Raw genomic sequence first — 19,328 nt, 5'->3', positions numbered from 1 at the left:
GGTGAGTTAGGAACTAAATGGAAATCTATTTGTTTTTGAAGATTCAAAGGAATATCCATGTGCTAAATAACATGCTTCTTGATTTCAGCCAAGTTCAAAAACTTTGTAGAAATAGATCACTTAAAAATGATAATTATGTGTCATTGTTGTTGTTGTTGTTTGTGTGTTGTTTGTGTGCGTATGTATTTTCTTTTTCATTTTAACCAGCCTCTTATACCTAGAAGTCCCACAAGCAGCGTTGCCACGCCCTCCAGCACCATCAGTACACCCACCAAAAGAGACAGTTCTGCCCTTCAGGATCTCTACATCCCCCCTCCTCCTGCAGAACCATATATTCCCAGGTATCAAACTAACCATCATTTTGTTCTGTGTAGCTTCCAGCTAAAGACTGACCTCAGTACATGAGAACTGTGAAGTAAATTCTCAAGGAACATCTTTAATATTTTCTCAGTTAAGAATTCTGAGCACATTCTGGAAAAAAAATTACATTATAGAAACTGTGGGCTTCCCAGGTGGCTCAGTGGTAAAGAATCCACCTGCCAATGCAGGAGATGCAGGTTCAATCCCTCAGTTGGGATTATCCCCCAGAGGAGGAAGTGGCAACCCACTCCAGTATTCTTGCCTGGGAAATCCCATGGACAGAGGAGCTTGGCAGTCCACGGGGTCACAAAAGAGCTGGACACGACTTAGCAACTAAACAACATAGAGACTTGTACTCTAGTTAGTAATAACAATAACCATGATTTGTATTAAACACTCTACATTAAATATCTTGTAAACATTATCTCATATAGGACACTAATATAAAATAACAATTTAGGATTCTTTTAGTAAGTGAAAAATCATTGAGGCTCTTTGACACAGAAAAGAAATCTCAGGTTACTTTGGAGCATTCCATACTTTTTCTCTAAATGAGAAAGTTCCAGGTAACTTTTATGCCTTCTTAAATATATGTAATTAGGAAGAGTTTTTTTTTTCTTGGATGATAATGAGAGAGTGTTTTTTCCCCCAATACCTCTGTATCTACAGTTTCCACTTGGTTAGTTCATTAATGTTTCTTTCAGAAAGTAGAAAGAGTTTGCAAGAGAATGAGTTGCTTTTAAAGTCTATTTTCAGATTTCTGGAGGCTGTATCTCTATTTCATGTTCCAAATTCCTATTTGAAATTCCTGGCAGGTGGAAGAATATAATTCTGTGCCATCCTGCATTCTGTCCAAAAGCATTCTGGTTTCCAGCCTGTGGAATACAAAAATTATGGGAAAAGGCCAGCACTAAATGGAGATAATTAATACCAATCACAAAGTATTTGATTCAGTTTTTACATTAGTTGTGCAGTCATTCAAAAACAGTAATTTAATGTCTCATGTTTTCAAGCTATACTTAATATTAAAATTCTTTAATAAATCAAAGCACAGAAATTCCTCTTTTTAATTACTCTTCATTATTCTTTAGTACATCTAATGCTTCATTCTATTGGCTATGATGCTACTGACATTTTACAATCTAAATGCTACATGACAACATGGCATGTGTGCAAATCCTGTGTTGTCATCTAGTAATAAAACTACAGCCAATTTTAAAAACATTTAAGGTTTTTTAAAAATTAAATGTTGTGAGAACATGGTTTGTGAGAAGATATAATTTGCTAAGCTGGCGTTTCAAAAATCTTACTAATATATAATTTATACTCTTAAGTCAGATTTACAATCAGTTGTACAAATTCATTCGATATCCTAGTCAAATGTAAGTTGAATTTTAATTAAGGTAGTGTTGGACTTTTTAAATATTCTTGTAAAAGGAACAATAAAAGCATGTGTGTTTCAAATAGGAAATGACTCTTTTGGTTTGTTTTCATTTTCATTGGAAAGATTTTTATTCAGGGCAAATGATTATTTAAAAGACCTTATTTGTCAGAGTGCCACATGTCCAGATAAACATCAGAAAACTATTTTTAGCAAATCCCTGCAGTTTTTTGATGTTCTTTCCTTGTCTCTTGGATAGGGAGGAACTTGTAATAAAGACAATATTTCCTAGACAACATATTTAAAATGTACTTCAGAAGACAAGAGTGTTAAACAATCTAGTTCTGTCCTCCAGGTGTGGTGCAGATATGAAGGCAATAGATTGAAGTCAATAAAAATCTTTAAATATGCTATTTACAAAAATAGGAGAATGCAAGAGACTGAAGTATCAACACATAGTACTTGTTTTGGTAGTATTGCTTGAATGCTCCATACTTTTCAGGAAAATTCATAATTAGAGTCTTATCTCTCACTTTAATTGATTCTTAGTCTAGCGTGTAATTTAACAGAATGTTCTAACTGTATTGAGTTAAATTATTAGTTACCTAGTCACACAGTCGTTTGATATAGCAGTTAGAAGATATATACATCAGAGTCCCTTTGTACCACAGCCTTGTATAAATTATCAGCATTTTCTAGTTTCACTTGAAGTTATAGTCATAAAACTTTTTGCATTTGTCATTCTTTTATAGTTACAGCCATGGCATTTTCTCCCTTAATTTTCATGATGAAAGATTTATCTTATTAAACCCATCTAAGCATTTCTTTTTTTCCTCCATTAAAAACATTTGTCTTTATAGGGTAGGCATTTCGGTGATAATTTGAATTGTGAATAATAAAAGCTTTCTCATCTTAAAACCAAAAAAACCTTAAAAATGGTAGGAATGATTGTCACCTTAAGTAGACTTTTCTTCATGTGATTATCATTCTTCAAACACATTTATTCCAGGAAAAGAATGTGATTGCAAAAGTGACTTTTTCACTGAAGGAGAAAACACTCATATACATGACGTGGGTGAAGTTTGGTCCATTTGTATTATATGACTGTATGCAATTTCATCATCAAAGTAGACAGTGAACTTTCATACTTAACCAACATTCTTTATTTTATCTTGAAAACTAAGGATTTATAATTCTTGCACAACTATGAAGTTTAAGTACTAATTTATCTCATTGATTTTAGTATGAGCCATTAAATATAAAGATAGTACAATGAAGCAGTGCTCTAGCTTTTCATCGATTCCCTTAAACACTTTTTAGAGCAAAAGTGTAGGTTTATTATATTTTGGCCACCTGATGCGAAGAGCTGACTCATTGGAAAAGACCCTGATGTTGGGAAAGATTGAAGGCAGGAGGAGAAGGGGACGACAGGGGATGAGATGATTAGATGGCATCACCGACTCAATGGACATGGGTTTGGGTGAACTCCGGGAGTTAGTGGTGGACAGGGAGTCCTGGCGTGCTGCAGTTCATGGAGTCACAAAGAGTCGGACACGACTGAGCAACTGAACTGATAGCTGTATAGGGCTTCCCTAGTGGCTCAGATGGTAAAGAGTCCATCTGCCAATACAGGAGACACGGGTTCGATCCCTGGGTAGGGAGAAGGGAAAGGCTACCCACTCCAGTATTCCAGCCCAGAGAATTCCATGAACTGTATAGTCCCCGGGGTCATGAAGAGTCGGACACAACTGAGCGAAAAGACAGAATGCAGAATATGAGTACATATACACACAGGCACACACACTTGTATATGCAAGTCATGTATCAATTCTACTGTAAAGTTTGGTTTTGGTTTATACTTTTCTTAATTTAGCTTTATTAAATGCATTCCATATAGACATGTCTAATAAATCTTTGTTGGCTTAAGGCCTCTCTTTCATATCACGATAGAATAAGGAATACCAGCCCTTCCCATTTTCTACCACAGGGTGTATCCCTATAAAGAGAGTGTGGTAAGAATTGAATCACCCTCTAATCTCAGCTGCATTAACTTTCATGTCACAAGACTGATAGAAACGTCTACCCACTTATAAAGAGGCATAACCTTCTCCAGTGCCCCAGGTTCATTAGGGCTGTTTCCTAGCTAATTGCAGTGTCAGTTTCTTTTTGCTAGAGGTCTAACTTAACAAAAAGTGCCAGGCAATTTGTTCAGGAAAAGTTTTTAGCTAGCCAAAATATATGTGCCTGGGTTTTATATTTCCTTCTTCTTGTTTAAGAACTAACTTTCATAGTTATAATTTGGTAAGCAGCTACACTTTTATGTAAAAAAATTAAGGAGTGCCAGCTTGATGATTCCTTCTTGAATATTATTTACTACTTTCTACATAGTTCAAATAATAATATAGTTCTCTTCATTTGGACAAGCTCAACGTATAACTGAGATATAGTATACTGTAGTATAAAAGTATAGTATTTTTGCTGAGCTGAAACTCATATTTTAGAATTGGCATTAGATTTATAAGCTCATCACCATCTCATAAGACTTAGTAGGTCAATTAAAATTTGGTGTTTTTCTCTGTTTTGTTTTCATTCAGTTTATTCTGTAGAATTAAGATTTCACCCTTGGCATTTAACATAAAGTTAAATTTTATATGGTTTGATAGGATTCATGGTTCTGTTTAGGGTAGAACTGGAAATAAGAATTTGGAAGAAATAAAATTAATGATCCATGAAGAAAGAAATATTGCATTTACGTTTATAGTCATGTTCTAGAATGTGAGCTTTTCTAATAAAAATTTCACAGCTGGTTAGTGAAATTATCATAAGATAAAGTTCATTTTAACTAATCCTAAATGGAATATTTCTACTAAAACACCACTCATTATGGGTCCAATCACCTGGGCTGTGTGATTAATACTTAGTGTGAGTAAGAGTTTTAGGGATCTCATAAATTATTAGAGATTTTTCTCTTTAGAATCCTATAGAAGAAAAAATCAACTTGTCATCATCTTAAATCCCGTTCTTAAATTCTGTATATGATCAAGTTTCTCCACCCTCTCTCCACAAGAAATGTTGCTAATATGTAATGAAATTTTGATATATCCATTTAGAATGAGTTCCAGGAACTTATCTTTTTTACTATTAAATGAGATATATACTGTTTAAATACAAAGCGTAATTCTTTTCACTAAGGTTATTTTATTAGTAACAAACTGAAATTCTTAAAATACAAGTTTATATAGTGCTAACTTGGTTCTTAAGGTCACAGTACCCTCACAGAGGTGGTAGTTCTTAAATACACCTTTGTTTTTAAGCAGTGCAAATATTACCATGAATCAGTTAGATGAACTGGCAGAAGAAGCCTATATTGTTGGCATTGTTAATATTATACCTATTTTCTTAAGCAGTAAAAGCCATTTATGTGCTGAGGTGATTTCTTTTATATGCCATAGTATGGTGAACATGAACTAGAGCAGGAGTTAGATTATCCATGGTCCATGTCTAGCTGTGTCATTTATTACCTGTGTAACCTTTAGGCTAGTCATTCAACCTCTCTGAGTCTTGGCACTTTTTTTCCCTGAAAAATAGGAATGATTAAAAATTGCACTATAAACATCAAAGAAAGTTTGGAAAGATCAGAAGATATACAGGAAGGATATTATTACTACTTTAAACCCTCTGCCATTTTACCACCCTAACACTTCCCAACATCCCTCTCCTTTAACCCTTTCTTTAGGGACGAAAAAGGAAACCTTCCTTGTGAAGACCTCAGAGGACATATGGTGGGCAAGCCAGTGCATAAGGGATCTGAATCACCAAATTCATTTCTGGATCAAGAATATCGAAAGAGGTTTAATATAGTCGAGGAAGATACTGTCTTGTATTGTTATGAATATGAAAAGGGAAGATCAAGTAGTCAAGGAAGACGAGAAAGCACCCCAACTTACGGTAAGAAGTCTTCTCTTACCTTGATGAAGGAGTTTATGTCTGGTATGGGAATCTCAATTTTTTTCCCTAGGCTTTTCGGTTGTGAAAATTAGCTGAGAGCTTTTGAATCTTTTTAATTGCTCTGTTTCTGTTGTGTGCTTCCAAGTGGAATCTCAACAATATAAGGCATGACATTAAAATTTATTCTAAATTTTCCAAAGGTAAGCAAGAATAATTGCCTTCCAAAGGCAGTATTTTAACTCAATGATACATAGAAACCTTTTTGAATCACATGTAATTTTTGTATGTCAGAGGTTGCCAAACTGAAGTAGTTCAATAGGTTTTTTTTTCCTTTTTTTAATCAATACTTAACTGTTAACATAACTTACTTAAAATCAAATTTCTGTATTTCTCAGATATTAAAAAATCTTTAGATGGACTTTTCTGGGTAAAATTTTATCTCAATTTTTGTTTTGTTTTTCTATAAGAAGTGGTAAATTTTGAGTGAATTTTAAATAGAAAGGACATAATATATTTAAAGCAAAATGGGCCTGGAGTTACCATGTCCCAGGATTTTTTTGTCTGACTCCTATTTTTCCATGCATGCCCAAGAAAGTAACCCAGAATTGATATAGTTTAGCTGAACCATTTGCAGATAAATTTGCCTAAAGTTAGAGTAGTAAAGTCCATGGTCCTCTTGCAAGAATGAATGGATTTAACTGGAATTCTGTACTCCTTGCTTTCCAGTTTGGGGAGAAGGGCAGGATCCTTGCTGATTAGTGCAGATTTGATCAGTAGAAGCTGAAGAGAAAGAAAGTTGTTTTTAACTTTCTCTTTCCACTTACCTGCCTTACTTGTTCACCATGGCCATATGCCTCCCTCCTGTGGTCCTGAAAGATTGGTCATCACATACTTTATAACCGACACCCTATTTCCTTACAGCTTTTTGGTAATAATGAGTAATAATTAAGTATGGGAAATTTTGCCCAAAACGATCCTAAGTAATAGAACCCTACATATTGTGCTTTATATTATTCTCTGTACATGTGCTGTTTTTTCATGTGTTCCTCATTTATACTACCCTGGCGGCACTTATTTTGAGCTGTCATAAATTGAAGGTATTTGCACCTTTGCTTTTTTCCACTATTATATTGTAAACTTCTGCAGTAAAACTCTGCCTGCCATCTTCGTTATTCCCGCCCCTGCCTCATCACATGAGATTTTTATTTTTCTGCATTCATTCCACAAGTACTTATTGACTACATATTATTAGATAGGTGTTCAGTTCAGTCACTCAGTCGTGTCCGACTCTGTGACTCCATGGACTACAGCACACCAGGCTTCCCTGTCCATCACCAACTCCTGGAGCTTGCTCAAACAAATGTATATCAACTCTTCTTTTTTTATGTCCCAGAATTTTCTGGCTGTTTTCTACTTGTATTGAAGTAGATAAGAATGTTTAAGGGGAAATTATAGTCACTAGATAAAGTTGATTATTGATAGCTTTATGAAAAACAGTTTACCAAGGCCTTACTTAAATAGCTGTGAACTGTTAGTTCCTTCAGACTATGGTTTAAAGCACCTAGTGCTATCATGTTCCACAAATCATATCTCTTCCAATAAAATAGAATACCATTTAAATTTTAGAAAATGTAGATACCCTACAGATACCTAAAGTGTTTTTATAAACAACTTAGGAGAAAATAAATGTATATATACTTAAAAGAGGAATGAGGAAGTAATAACAAAAGTTCTTTTACTTTTGGATTTGAAAGTGTTTTTTTTTTTAATTTTGAACCTGAAATATAGCCTGAACTTTCATTTAGAGATACCCCAGTAGAAATTTCCTGGCACAACTGGAAAATTGTTGCATGTAACTGGCAGTTTAATGTATATTTACCTTTTTAAAATCAGATCTTAAGTAATAAAACCTACTTGTCACATACATGAATTTCTGGCCATAACATTCCCAAAGAGTAATTTATTTGTTAATGCATTCAGCTAATATTTGTTGTGTGTATAAAGTCAGCCAGGCACTGGGGATGCAAAGATGAATAAAACATAAATCTTCCCTGAAAGGCAGTCATAACCCAAAGGGAAAGAACAAAGAGACGCAGTACAGCAGCAGCTTAGGTGAGGAGGAAACTGAGCGAAGTGCGGCAGTAGCATGGGAGCTGAGGTCCCAGTGTCTTCCTGGCAAGTCACATAAATATAAGTGACGTTTATGCTGCGTTTTAAATGATGAATAGTCATCATCCAAGGTTTCTCAATACTACTTATCCCTACCAAATACTTGACACCCTTTCAAACCTAGTACTGAGATCTGAGAGTTTATATAAATCTCCCAGCCCATCCCCTAAAGGCCCCAAGTATTAGTAACTTCAATCCTTAATAAGTAATAATTGATGACAACTTCATTTAACCTATAAAATGGTCCCATTATATGGATCCCCAAGTGTGACAATATTCTCTTGGGTTTAAAAATAATGATAATGAAATGCTTGATCCTGCTGAAGTATATAACAACAACAAAAAAAAAACCCTGATTACCAAAAAAAAGTTCACAATTTATATTTTCTGAAAATGAGAGTAATTTAACTTGTTAGCACTTGTGTAATACCTTAAAAGCATTGTATAAGTCCTTTAGCCTTACAGTTCAACTTAGTTCTTCATTGCAAATATCCGATCTTCCAGTGGGTGGACTTAGCCACCATTGCTACCTATTAACTTTCCAGTTACCTGTTTACTCACAGAGGTTCAGAGTTAAGATTATAACAGTCTAGATAGTGTTTTGAGAAGCAAAGGAGAAACATAATACAGTTTTTACTGTGTGCTTTTGTCTTCATTCATATTTTAAAGTTAGATATATAAGACAAAAATTAAAATTTAGAGACACTGTTATTAGACTCAGTGACAAAGAAACAGATATGAAGAAAAATACTTGAAAATATCCTAATCATGTACTTTATTTATTTTTTTAAGACTGGAGGTTTATTAAATGCTTTATCATATTTGTTAACCAACTTCTCAGTTTATATCATGGACCCACTATTTGTGGGTAAGAGTGAATTAAAAGATCAGCTATTTGCCCTAAGCCATAAGACAAATACAGTATGGATAGAGAGTAGATGGCCTATTTAGAAAATAAGTAAATACCTGTTGAGCTTTTATGTATGCCTTTAAAAAGCATTGGGCTTACCTCATAGGTCAGTTGGTAAAGAATCCGCCTACAAGGCAGGAGACCCCGGTTCAAGTCCTGGGTTGGGAAGATCCGCTGGAGAAAGGATAGGCTACCCACTCCAGTATTCTTGGACTTTCCTTGTGGCTCAGCTGGTAAAGAATTCATCTCCAATGAGGGAGACCTGGGTTCAGTCCCTGGATTGGGAAGATCCCCTGGAGAAGGGAAAGGCTAACCACTCCCGTATTCTGGCCTGGAGAATTCCATGGACTGTATAGTCCGTGGGGTCACAAAGAGTCAGACACAATTAAGCTACTTTTACTTTCACTCTAAAAACCATTAACCCATTTAATCCTCACAACCCTGAGAGGTAGATAACTAATAGAATCCTTACTTTATAAATGGGTTAAATGTCTTACCCAGCTAGTAAGTGGTAGAACCTTGATATTTGTTGACTCTATCAATGTTACTAGCTAACTAAATAATATGAAAATATTTTGCTAAAATGTAGGAAAGTAGTTCAAAAAGGCAAAATGGTTGCCTGGGGAGGCCTTACAAATAGCTGAGAAAAGAAGAAAAGCTAAATGCATTTAAATGCAGAGTTCCAAAGAATAGCAAGGAGAGATAAGAAAGTCTTCCTCAGTGATAATGCAAAGAAATAGAGGAAAACAAAAGAATGGGAAAGACTAGAGATCTCCTCAAGAAAATTTGAGATACCAAGGGAACATTTCATGCAAAGATGGGCACAATAAAGGACAGAAATGGTATGGACCTAACAGAAGCAGAAGATATTAAGAAGAGATGGCAAGAATACACAGAAGAACTATATAAAAAAGATAACCATGATAACCATGATGGTGTGATCACTCACCTAGAGCCAGACATCCTGGAATGCAAAGTCAAGTGGGCCTTAGGAAGCATCACTACGAACAAAGCTAGTGGAGGTGATGGAATTCCAGTTGAGCTATTTCAAATCCTAAAAGATGATGCTGTGAAAGTGCTGCACTCAATATGCCAGCAAATTTGGAAGACTCAGTGGTGGCCACAGGACTTGAAAAGGTCAGTTTTCATTCTAATCCCAAAGAAAGGCAATGCCAAAGAATGTTCAAACTACTGCACAATTGCACTCATCTCACACGCTAACAAACTAATGCTCAAAATCCTCCAAGCCAGGCTTCAACAGTACGTGAACCGTGAACTTCCAGATGTTCAAGCTGGATTTAGAAAAGGCAGAGGAACCAGAGATCAAATTACCAACATCTGTTGGGCCATCAGAAAAGCAAGAGAATACCAGAAAAACATCTACTTCTGCTTTATTGACTACGCCAAAGCATTTGACTATGTGGATCACAACAAACTGTGGAAAGTTCTTATAGAGATGGAAATACCAGACCACCTTACCTGCCTCCTGAGAAATCTATATGCAGGGCAAGAAGCAACAGTTAGAACTGGACATGGAAAAACAGACTAGTTCCAGATTGGGATAGGAGTACATCAAGGCTGAATATTGTCACCCTGCTTATTTAACTTGTATGCAGAGTACATCATGCGAAATGCCGGGCTGGATGAAGCACAAACTGGAATCAAGATTGCTGGGAGAAATATCCATAAACTCAGATATGCAGATGATACCACCCTTATGGCAGAAAGTGAAGAAGAACTAAAGAGCCTCTTGATGAAAGTGAAAGAGGAGAGTGAAAAAGTTGGCTTAAAACTCAACGTTCAAAAAACTAAGATCATGGCATGTGGTCCCATCACTTAATGGCCAATAGATGGGGAAACAATGGAAACAGTGAAAGACTTTATTTTTGGGGGCTCCAAAATCACTACAGATGGTGACTGCAGCCATGAAATTAAAAGATGTTTGCTCCTTGGAAGAAAAGCTATGACCAACCTAAATGTTGCATATTTAAATAGCATATTAAAAAGCAGACACATTACTTTGCCAACAAAGGTCTGTCTAGTCAAAGCTATGGTTTTTCCAGTTGTCATGTATGGATGTGAGAATTGGACTGTAAAGAAGGCTGAATGCCACAGAATTGATGCTTTTGAACTGTGGTGTTGGAGAAGACTCTTGAGAGTCCCTTAGACTGCACAGAGATCAAACCAATCAGTCCTAAAGGAAATCAGTCCTGAATGTTCATTGCAAGGACTGATGCTGAAGCTGAAGCTCCAATACTTTGGCCAGCTCATGTGAAGAACTGAGTCATTGGAAAATACCCTGATGCTGGGAAAGATTGAAGGCAGGAGGAGAAGGGGACAACAGAGGATGAGATGGTTGCATGGCATCACATGAGTTTGAGTAAGCTCTGGGAGTTGGTGATGGACAGGGAAGCCTGGTGTGCTGCAGTCCATGGGGTCACAAGGAGTCGGACACAACTGAGTGACTGAACCGAAGTGAGGAAAGTAGTTTGTCAAAATTTCATTACTCCTTCAAAATTCAAGCATCTGATTTCAATCAAGCAGAACTAGGTCTAATTGTGTATGTTCTTCTATATGTTTTGTATTTCCTGGCACTACAGTAAACATGCATTCACATAGACATGGCCCTAACACACCTTAGGAAATAATAGCTGAAATGAGGGGTAAAGTTAGCAACAGTGTGTTAGGCTCTTTTTAAATGAAAAAGTGTAAATGGGTTTTACTTTCCTAAGAAGGTAAACAAGAATGACTCCTGGAAACACAGGTACAATAAGGGAAACAACCTAGATTAGTGATTGCTGGCATTGACTTTATAATCAGCCGTACTTAATCCTGTCTGCCATCTAATTACTCCAGTATGACTTTAGGAATGTTACTCTAGGGCTCAGTTTCTCATTTGTTAAATGAAGATGATAATATCTGTCTCATAGACATTTTGTGAGAATTTAATGACAACAGAGTGTAAATTGCCTAGAAAGTGCCCAGTATGTGCTAGATATTTATTTTCACTGCTTCATTATTACATTGAAACTCTAATGTTGCCGAGAGAATAGATCTTAAGTGTTTTCACCACATACACAAAAAAGGATAAGTATTTGAGCTGATAGATGTGTTAAGTAGCTTGATTGTGATAATCATTTCATAGTGTATATGCATAATACCAAACCATCATTGTGTATACCTGAAATGAATGCAATTTTTATTTGTCAATTATCCCTCAGCAAAACTGGGGGGGGGAAACAATCAAAGAACTGAAATATTTCAAAATGTAAATAATATTAATAATAATAAGAGCCATTTAAAATTCTTTGAAGAATAAGATGGGTTGAATAAACAAAGTTCAAGGAAGAAAAGAAATTTTAAAGTGAAAATAAAAGGGGAAAAAAGGATAGTGTTAAATTACTTTAACTATTTGGTCTCATCTGCTCATGCTTCAAAGAAAGGCAAAGGTTCAAATTGGATGAGATTAGTTGCTTGGCAACTTTTCAGAATGATTAGTATTTCCCATCAGCTTTCTCTTTTCACTGTTCAGACTCCTTGCTCTTGTTGCTCCATCACAGCACATTTCTGTTCATATTAACCTGCTAAAAGGTAGACACAGTTGGCTGAGTCCCTTTGTGGTTGTGAGTGGTCATGTTTTCTAAAAGTAGGATAAAAACATATTTTTTGACAATAATATTGTAGAATAGTATTAGTTTGAAGGAATTCAGACCTTTTCTGATTTATTGAAAATCCAGGACCTCACAGAAAGTACACAAATGAATGCAAGGTTGGTATTTTACAAGTGTTTCTCATAAATGTTATTTGTCCACAGTGTGCACTGAGGAAAATTAATTTCTATATTATACCTGGTCATTTTCCACTGGAGTAGTTGGAACAAGAGAAAACCAAATAGCATGTCCTTTTTAGCTACATAAATAGCACACGGCTTGAAGTGACCTATAGTAGCATGATGAAGGACCTATGGGCAGTGATACTGGGAATTGAGCTTTATCATTGTGAGGTGAGGATATGGTGTGAAGGTTCTAGGGTCTCTCATCATACTTCAAAATCACCTTTCTCTGTCAGACAACTTCATTCTATCTCTTGAGCAGTTGAATTACAATTAATAACATTATTTCAAACATTTCTTAAAGGTATCCAGAATACATTCACAAATACATTTCCAAATGAAAGCTTGTTCCCTCTCCTGTGTTTTTTTAGTATAAATTTTCTTCTTTACCAAACAATAGCCCAACTGTTATTCATCAGCTATTAGAGACAAAAGAAAATGAGCTTCTAACCACAAAAAATTTCTGTGCTCAAGTAAAATGTACAACTTCCAAAGCAGAACTAAACAAAGAAGTAAAAATTAGTAAATCAAAAATGCAGAAATATGAGATTTGTACTGTACTCATAGGAATTCTTATTCTTTAGGACTTACTTAATACATTTCATAAAGACTGCCTGTTGGTTAGCTTCACAAAATAATTTTGACTATCAAGCTGATGGTGATAAGGAACCATGTAACTGATGGAAAAGTAGTTCAGCAGTATTTTGGCATAGAAACAGAAAATAGTCTAAGGTAAAATTTAGAGTGATCACCTAGGGAAGGCGCTCTTCCTTAATCTCTATAATTTTACTGATAAAAATAGAGCATGAATTTTGAGGTCAGATAGAGCTGAATTTAGTGCCAAGGCTTGGCCTTTAATAACTGATTGACCTTGTACTTGAGAGTTAGCCTCACTGTACTTTTGTTTCCTTATCTGTAAAATGGGATAACAATACTACTCACAGTATTTTGATGAGGCTCACATGAGATTTTATGAGGATTAAATATATGCCAAGTACTTAGCACTGATTTTGCCTCAGAGAAAGTACTCAAGTAAGGGTGCCTAAATGGCATAGTAAATCACTGCTGCTCATAAATAAAAGTGTCTCAAAGATTGTGAAGTGCTGATGGATCAAATTAATACTTCCTCCTTTCCTGTGGAGGGACTCAGTGAAGAACTAAAGGAATGAAAGTATTCCCAATAACCAACCATTTAAATCATGCCTATGAAAAGAAATAGTTTGCTTTCTTTGGTTTGGTTTTGAAAAGTAGAAGAAAGAACATCAAATAGCTCATAACACTAGAAACCTCTGTGATTCAAGTTTTCTTTTTAAGTTCTTTTACTGAAATCATTACTTCATAGGTTAGGTATGTTTAAAACAATTTAGACTCTGCACATTTTTAAAATATAAGATTAGTTGCTTTTAAAAAAGGACAGAGAAAATAATATGCTAAGTAAATTGAATAGTTGGAGACTCAAAAAAGTGAAATCTGGCAAGAGGAAACCAAGTAATAGATAAGAGTAAAATTAAGGGGAAAAAAACTTTTAATAAAGTTCTAGAATATTAATATGTAGATAAAAAGGAAGAATTAGCAAACCAAATCAACAAAGTTGATGCAACTATTAGAGAAAAAGAAAAACAAAAACATGTTTAAATGAATTAACAGAAAGATAGGAACTAAGTGAATTAGTGCTTCCCTTAAAGACAAAATGGGAAAGCCAAAAATAGAAATAGACCAACTCAGGAGATTCGCAGCTGGGTCAGTATTGTCCCCTAGGGGACATTTGGCAATTTCTGGGAACCCTGGTAGTTGTCATAAATGGACATGGAGGTGCTACAGGCATCCAGTGAGTTGAAGCCTAGGATGCTACTAAACATCATAAAATGAATAGGACACCCCTCCCCCCAACAATAAAGAATGATCCAATCCAAAACATCATGAGTGCTGCTGTTGAGAAACGCTAACTAAATTAAGAAGAATTGGTTGTTGACAAATACAAAGTCAGATATTTACGACTCGAAAATCAAAGAACCCTTGAATGACATAGGGCCAATTGCCTTTTTCTTTTATTCATACAATCTGGGAACTTACTGCTCGGAAATGATAAACCTACATTTACTCACACTTAGCATACTCTCTGGGCAGAAATAATATAAGCTTGTGAGTGTCTGAGATGACTTACCCAGCTCTACAGTAGAAAACCTAATCATGGTATCCCCTGGAGCAGGAGGGAACTCACTGTCCCTAATTGAAATCAGAATGCATTTTCCCTCCATGGGAAAATGATGTACTAAATAGCAGCCAGGTGAAATTTAAATAGAGTGGTTGATGTCTGCTTTCAAATCACAATGTGGCTTAAATAATCCAGCATTTTCTTATGTATGTTCTTCAGATCACTACTTCTGAAAGAGATTCTTTGTAAAAGAAAGAGATTATGTGGTTAAATAAGATTGGGAAGCTCTGCATATTTTATCCCCCTGTCGGCAATTAATATGTGCATATTAGCATACTAAAGACTTTGAAAATCTTGGTTTCCCAAATGTATTTGTACATTGCATCTTCTTTGGTTTTGGTCACAAAATACCTCCCAGTGTAACTGATGTTTGATGGCATATATTTTGACAAAAGCTGATACAGACTTGCAGCTCCTCCTGAAGACCCATATACCAATGATAAAATTTAAGTTGCAAACTGCTGACTTAACAGAAATCCTCTATTCTTAACTTGAAGTCTGCCCCAGCAGACATCTTGTTGAATGTCGTCTTCATTCTTATTGTGCAGAAAAGCCATTTTCTAGAGTAAATCTTATTTGTGATGAAAGTCCAAACTAAAGTAATAAATACTAACTGGAACGATCAGTGCATGGCTCCTCATAGAATTACTTTTATCTCGGCAAAACAAGTAGCTGGAATCATGGAAGAAATAGATCCCTGGGGATAGAAAATGTCAAGTGTGATATCCAATCTTGTTAAAAGCAATGACTAAAAATTATACACTGAATATCTTAATGACTGGAAACATTAAAGCAAATAATTCAAAACAATAGACAGCCATTTAAAAGTATACATATGACAATCTAACATTACTTTATAAATGACACATCATGTCAAGCCAGTTTATTTTCCATCTTTGTTCAGGGATGGATAACAAACACAGTTACAGCTAGAGTTTGTGCTTGAATCCTCCATGAGTTCTTTACCTAGCCTTTAAGAACTTTTTGCAAGAGTTGCAAACTGGCTGGTAGTATAGTTGTTTAAAAAACAGTAATCATACATGTCAGTGTATTATTTTTGAAGAAAAATGAATTGAATCTTTGTATAATGCAATGGTCTTCAACTCATCACTTAGGCAACTTAATGTAATGAAGTTACACAAAGTCTCCGTTCACAGGCTGACTCCAGCACTGATTATCGATGAAATCCTAAGAAATTAACTGGGGTGTGTGTCAAGTTTTTCATCTCTACCTTTTTAAAAAATAGTTTGCTCTATTGTCATGTTTAACTGGAAAATGGGATGTTTTTAACCAAATAATATTTGCCCCACATCATCCTTCTTTCCCACAACTGTATTGCTGAGCACAGCAGGAGGCAAAAGTATTTAGCAAAGCTCATCGCTTTTTTACCCAACAGAGCCTTCAGAAGAGAACCCAGAACTGTTTTGCCACTTAGTATTTAAACCTCTGAATTCTTCCCAGACCTCCCACATCCCTCTAATGTAGAGGAATAGGCTCTGTGCACAGTGGCAACATTTCAACTAAAATAGCCTGCCTTTCTGTATTCCGGTGTGTACAGCACATTTGCTCTCTTGGCAGAATGTAATTTGGTTCAAAATGTAATTCGTCTTGGAATCAAGTTCAAAATTCCCTATAATTTTTGATGCGGTTCAAAATTTTCTCCTTCAACAATTTTTATGTGACTCCCCATTTAAAGTCTAGATCACTTTTAGGGAGCAGTAAGAAAATTCACAAACAAGATGTAGCTTATTCTTTGAAATGATATTTTAATTGTTTTGGTTCTCTGTTAATGCAGCCAAAAAGATTTCAAGTTAATAATTATCAGGTTTGTATTTGATTTATATTGTTATAAGGTATTAAGTCCAGTACTTAAATAATCATCACATTGTGATGTTTACAAGCCAGTTTTTCTCCCTAACTCTTTTATCTAGAAGTGAAATTTTTTAAATATGGCCCTAGAGATCAAGGTGCCCATTCTTACTTATTTTATTAGATCCAGATATGTTGCCTTTATCCTTTAAAAAGTACTGACTTTCCATTTAATTCAGTTTTACTCCTTTTTAAATGTGTGATTCTCTACCTTAAATAACCTCGGGATGTTTTCCTAGAAATGCAGTCAACCATCTGAAAGTAATTTTTCTGTCTGGTATGTGGGGAGTTTGATGGGTGTATGTGACATGCTTATAGCTTAACATTCCTTACTATACTCATTTTCATCAAAATATTGACTAAAATATTCAAAACAGATGTGTATATGTATGTGTGTGTATTTTTCTAGAGAAAGCTTCTTTTGTGAGCAATTAAAAGGTACATCAGACATAAGGAGAAATTTCTCTGCAGCCTTTTTCCCCCCAATTCTTTGGCAACTGTAATAGAGAAGATTACTTCTCAGATGCAGTATATCATCCTGAAACATTATTATTTTAGCATGTTGGGGCCAGAGTTTTTAAAAGGTAGGGAAGGGATATAACTGAAAAAGGCAGCAATTCAGTAGTATTTCACCATGCACCATGGGTAGTTTAATATGGAGATGTTTCTAGATAAGAAATCAGGAGGCAGGATTTCTAGTTCTGCTTGATTACCACACAGCTCTGTCAGGCTCAATTTGTTAGAATATTGAAAGTGGTTGGTCAGGTTCTTTATAAGACAGAAAGGGAGGGAAAGTGAGGGGGAGGGGGAATGGAAAGCTGACAGGAAGAAAGGGAAAGGAAACGTTGAAAATAGAAACTAACCTTATGAGGAAGGTCCCCTATTTACTTTCTTAACAGGTCATCAGTTAACAAATATTGAGCTGTTAACTATGTTTAAGTCACTGTGCTAAGTGATAGAGATACCATGGTGAACAACAGAGAAATTTCTGTTCCCTTGTGAAATTTACATTCTAGAATGGTGACAGAATTCAAGCAACTAATTTAATAAATACTTACTTGACTATAGGTGACACACTATAAAAATTTATGAAAAAAAAAACAAACACAGATAAACCCAACCTAGAACAAGTTCAAGGAGAATATCCCTGAGGAAATGACATTTTTGCTGAGCTCTAAAGTATGCATTTGAGTTTTGTAAGAGAAGAGGAGACAAAAACCAGAGAAAGACAGTATCCTGTGTGCCAAGTGAAGAAAGTATTTCAAGAAAAGAATAATCCTCTGTGTCAAATGTTGCAGATAGATAAGAAAAGTGAAGGGTTCTGAAAATTGTCTTTTGGATTTAGCAACATGGAAGCACTAGTAACCTTGACAATAGTAGTTTTAGGGGAGTTGAGGGGCAAGATCTTGATTGGAGAAGATTCAAAAGAAAAGAGGAAATTCTACATGTAAGTGAGATCATACAGCATTTATCTTTTGTGCCTGGCTAATTCCATGTAGCATAATGTCCTTCAGCTTCATCCACGCCATCACAGATGGCAAGATTTCCTTTTTATGGCAGAGAAATATTCCTGTGTGTGTGTGCATGCATGTGCGTGTGTGTGCGCATGCACCACGTTTTCTGTATTCTTTCATCTGTTGATGGACACTTGGATTGTTTACATATCTTAGCTATTGTGAACAATGTTACAATGAATTTGAGCTCTTGGAGATAACTGATTTCCCTTCTTTTTGATATATACCCAGAAGTAGGGTTGCTGGATCCTACAGAAGTTCTCTTTTTAATTGTTTGAAGAACCACTGTGATGTTTTCCATTATATACACTTGAATTTTGCTGAGAGTAGATCTTAAGTGTTCTCACCACACAGTCATCACAGTCATACACGCACACACAGATGGTAACTGTGTGAGGTGAGGGTACCGTAACCTGCTTGTGGTCATCATTTTACATTACACACCTCAAAAAGTCATTCTGTACAGCCTCAATGTGTACCATTTTAATTTGTCGATAATACTTCAATAGAGCTAGGTGGGGGGAAAGAGGAGAGAAATTGGAGACTGAAAATCAAAATGAGACTTCTAGGAGTTTTTCTGTAAAGGGGACCAGAGAAAATGGTAGTAGGGTGGCTGTTTGTTAGCAAAGAGAGGTTGTTTATTTTTTAAGACTGTAGAAATTACAGCATGTTTGTATGCTAATGGGAATCACAGGGTTGAAAGGGGAAATTGATGCTACATGAGAAAGTAAGGTAGAATTGTTCAAGAGATGCCTTTGAGTGAGGAAAAAAAGGAGTAGGATCCAGTGAACAGCCCAGTAATCTCCCTAATGTCTAGCATCCTTTCATTCAAGCGTTCAAAAGAAATTTAATGAATACCCACTCTGGGTCAGAATCCTTGCCAGGAACTTTCATAACAAAGATATATAAGACCCAGTTCCTGCCAAAAAGTAGAAAAAACCTATAAACAGAAAGATAGAATACAGTATAATTAAGGATCATGTATACCAAGGAGCTAAGGGAGCCCAGGAGAGCGAGCAGTTAACTCTGCCACAGAGCACCATAGCATGTGTAATAGCACTGAAAATACTTTATTGGCTAAGGGAAAAGTCCGTTTGTTTTCAAATAATTCTGTACACTGCTATTAAAGC

General features: G+C 35.6%; 1 protein-coding gene across 4 annotated transcripts in view; it reads left to right on the top strand.

The window, feature by feature from the left end:
• The window catches only part of CNKSR2 (connector enhancer of kinase suppressor of Ras 2), a 271,503-nt gene that overhangs the window by 156,534 nt on the left and 95,641 nt on the right, over nt 1–19,328 (top strand). For all 4 annotated transcript variants that reach the window (XM_061136326.1, XM_061136325.1, XM_061136324.1 and 1 more), the window contains 2 exons: nt 208–341; nt 5,478–5,689. In XM_061136326.1, the coding sequence (XP_060992309.1) occupies nt 208–341; nt 5,478–5,689 (346 nt within the window). The remainder of the gene's footprint in view (nt 1–207; nt 342–5,477; nt 5,690–19,328) is intronic.

This window comes from Dama dama, chromosome X (genome assembly GCF_033118175.1).
Source record: "Dama dama isolate Ldn47 chromosome X, ASM3311817v1, whole genome shotgun sequence".
Taxonomy (NCBI): Eukaryota; Metazoa; Chordata; class Mammalia; order Artiodactyla; family Cervidae; genus Dama; species Dama dama.
The sequence above is the reverse complement of the archived record's forward strand: the minus strand, read 5'-3'. Positions and strand labels throughout refer to the sequence as shown.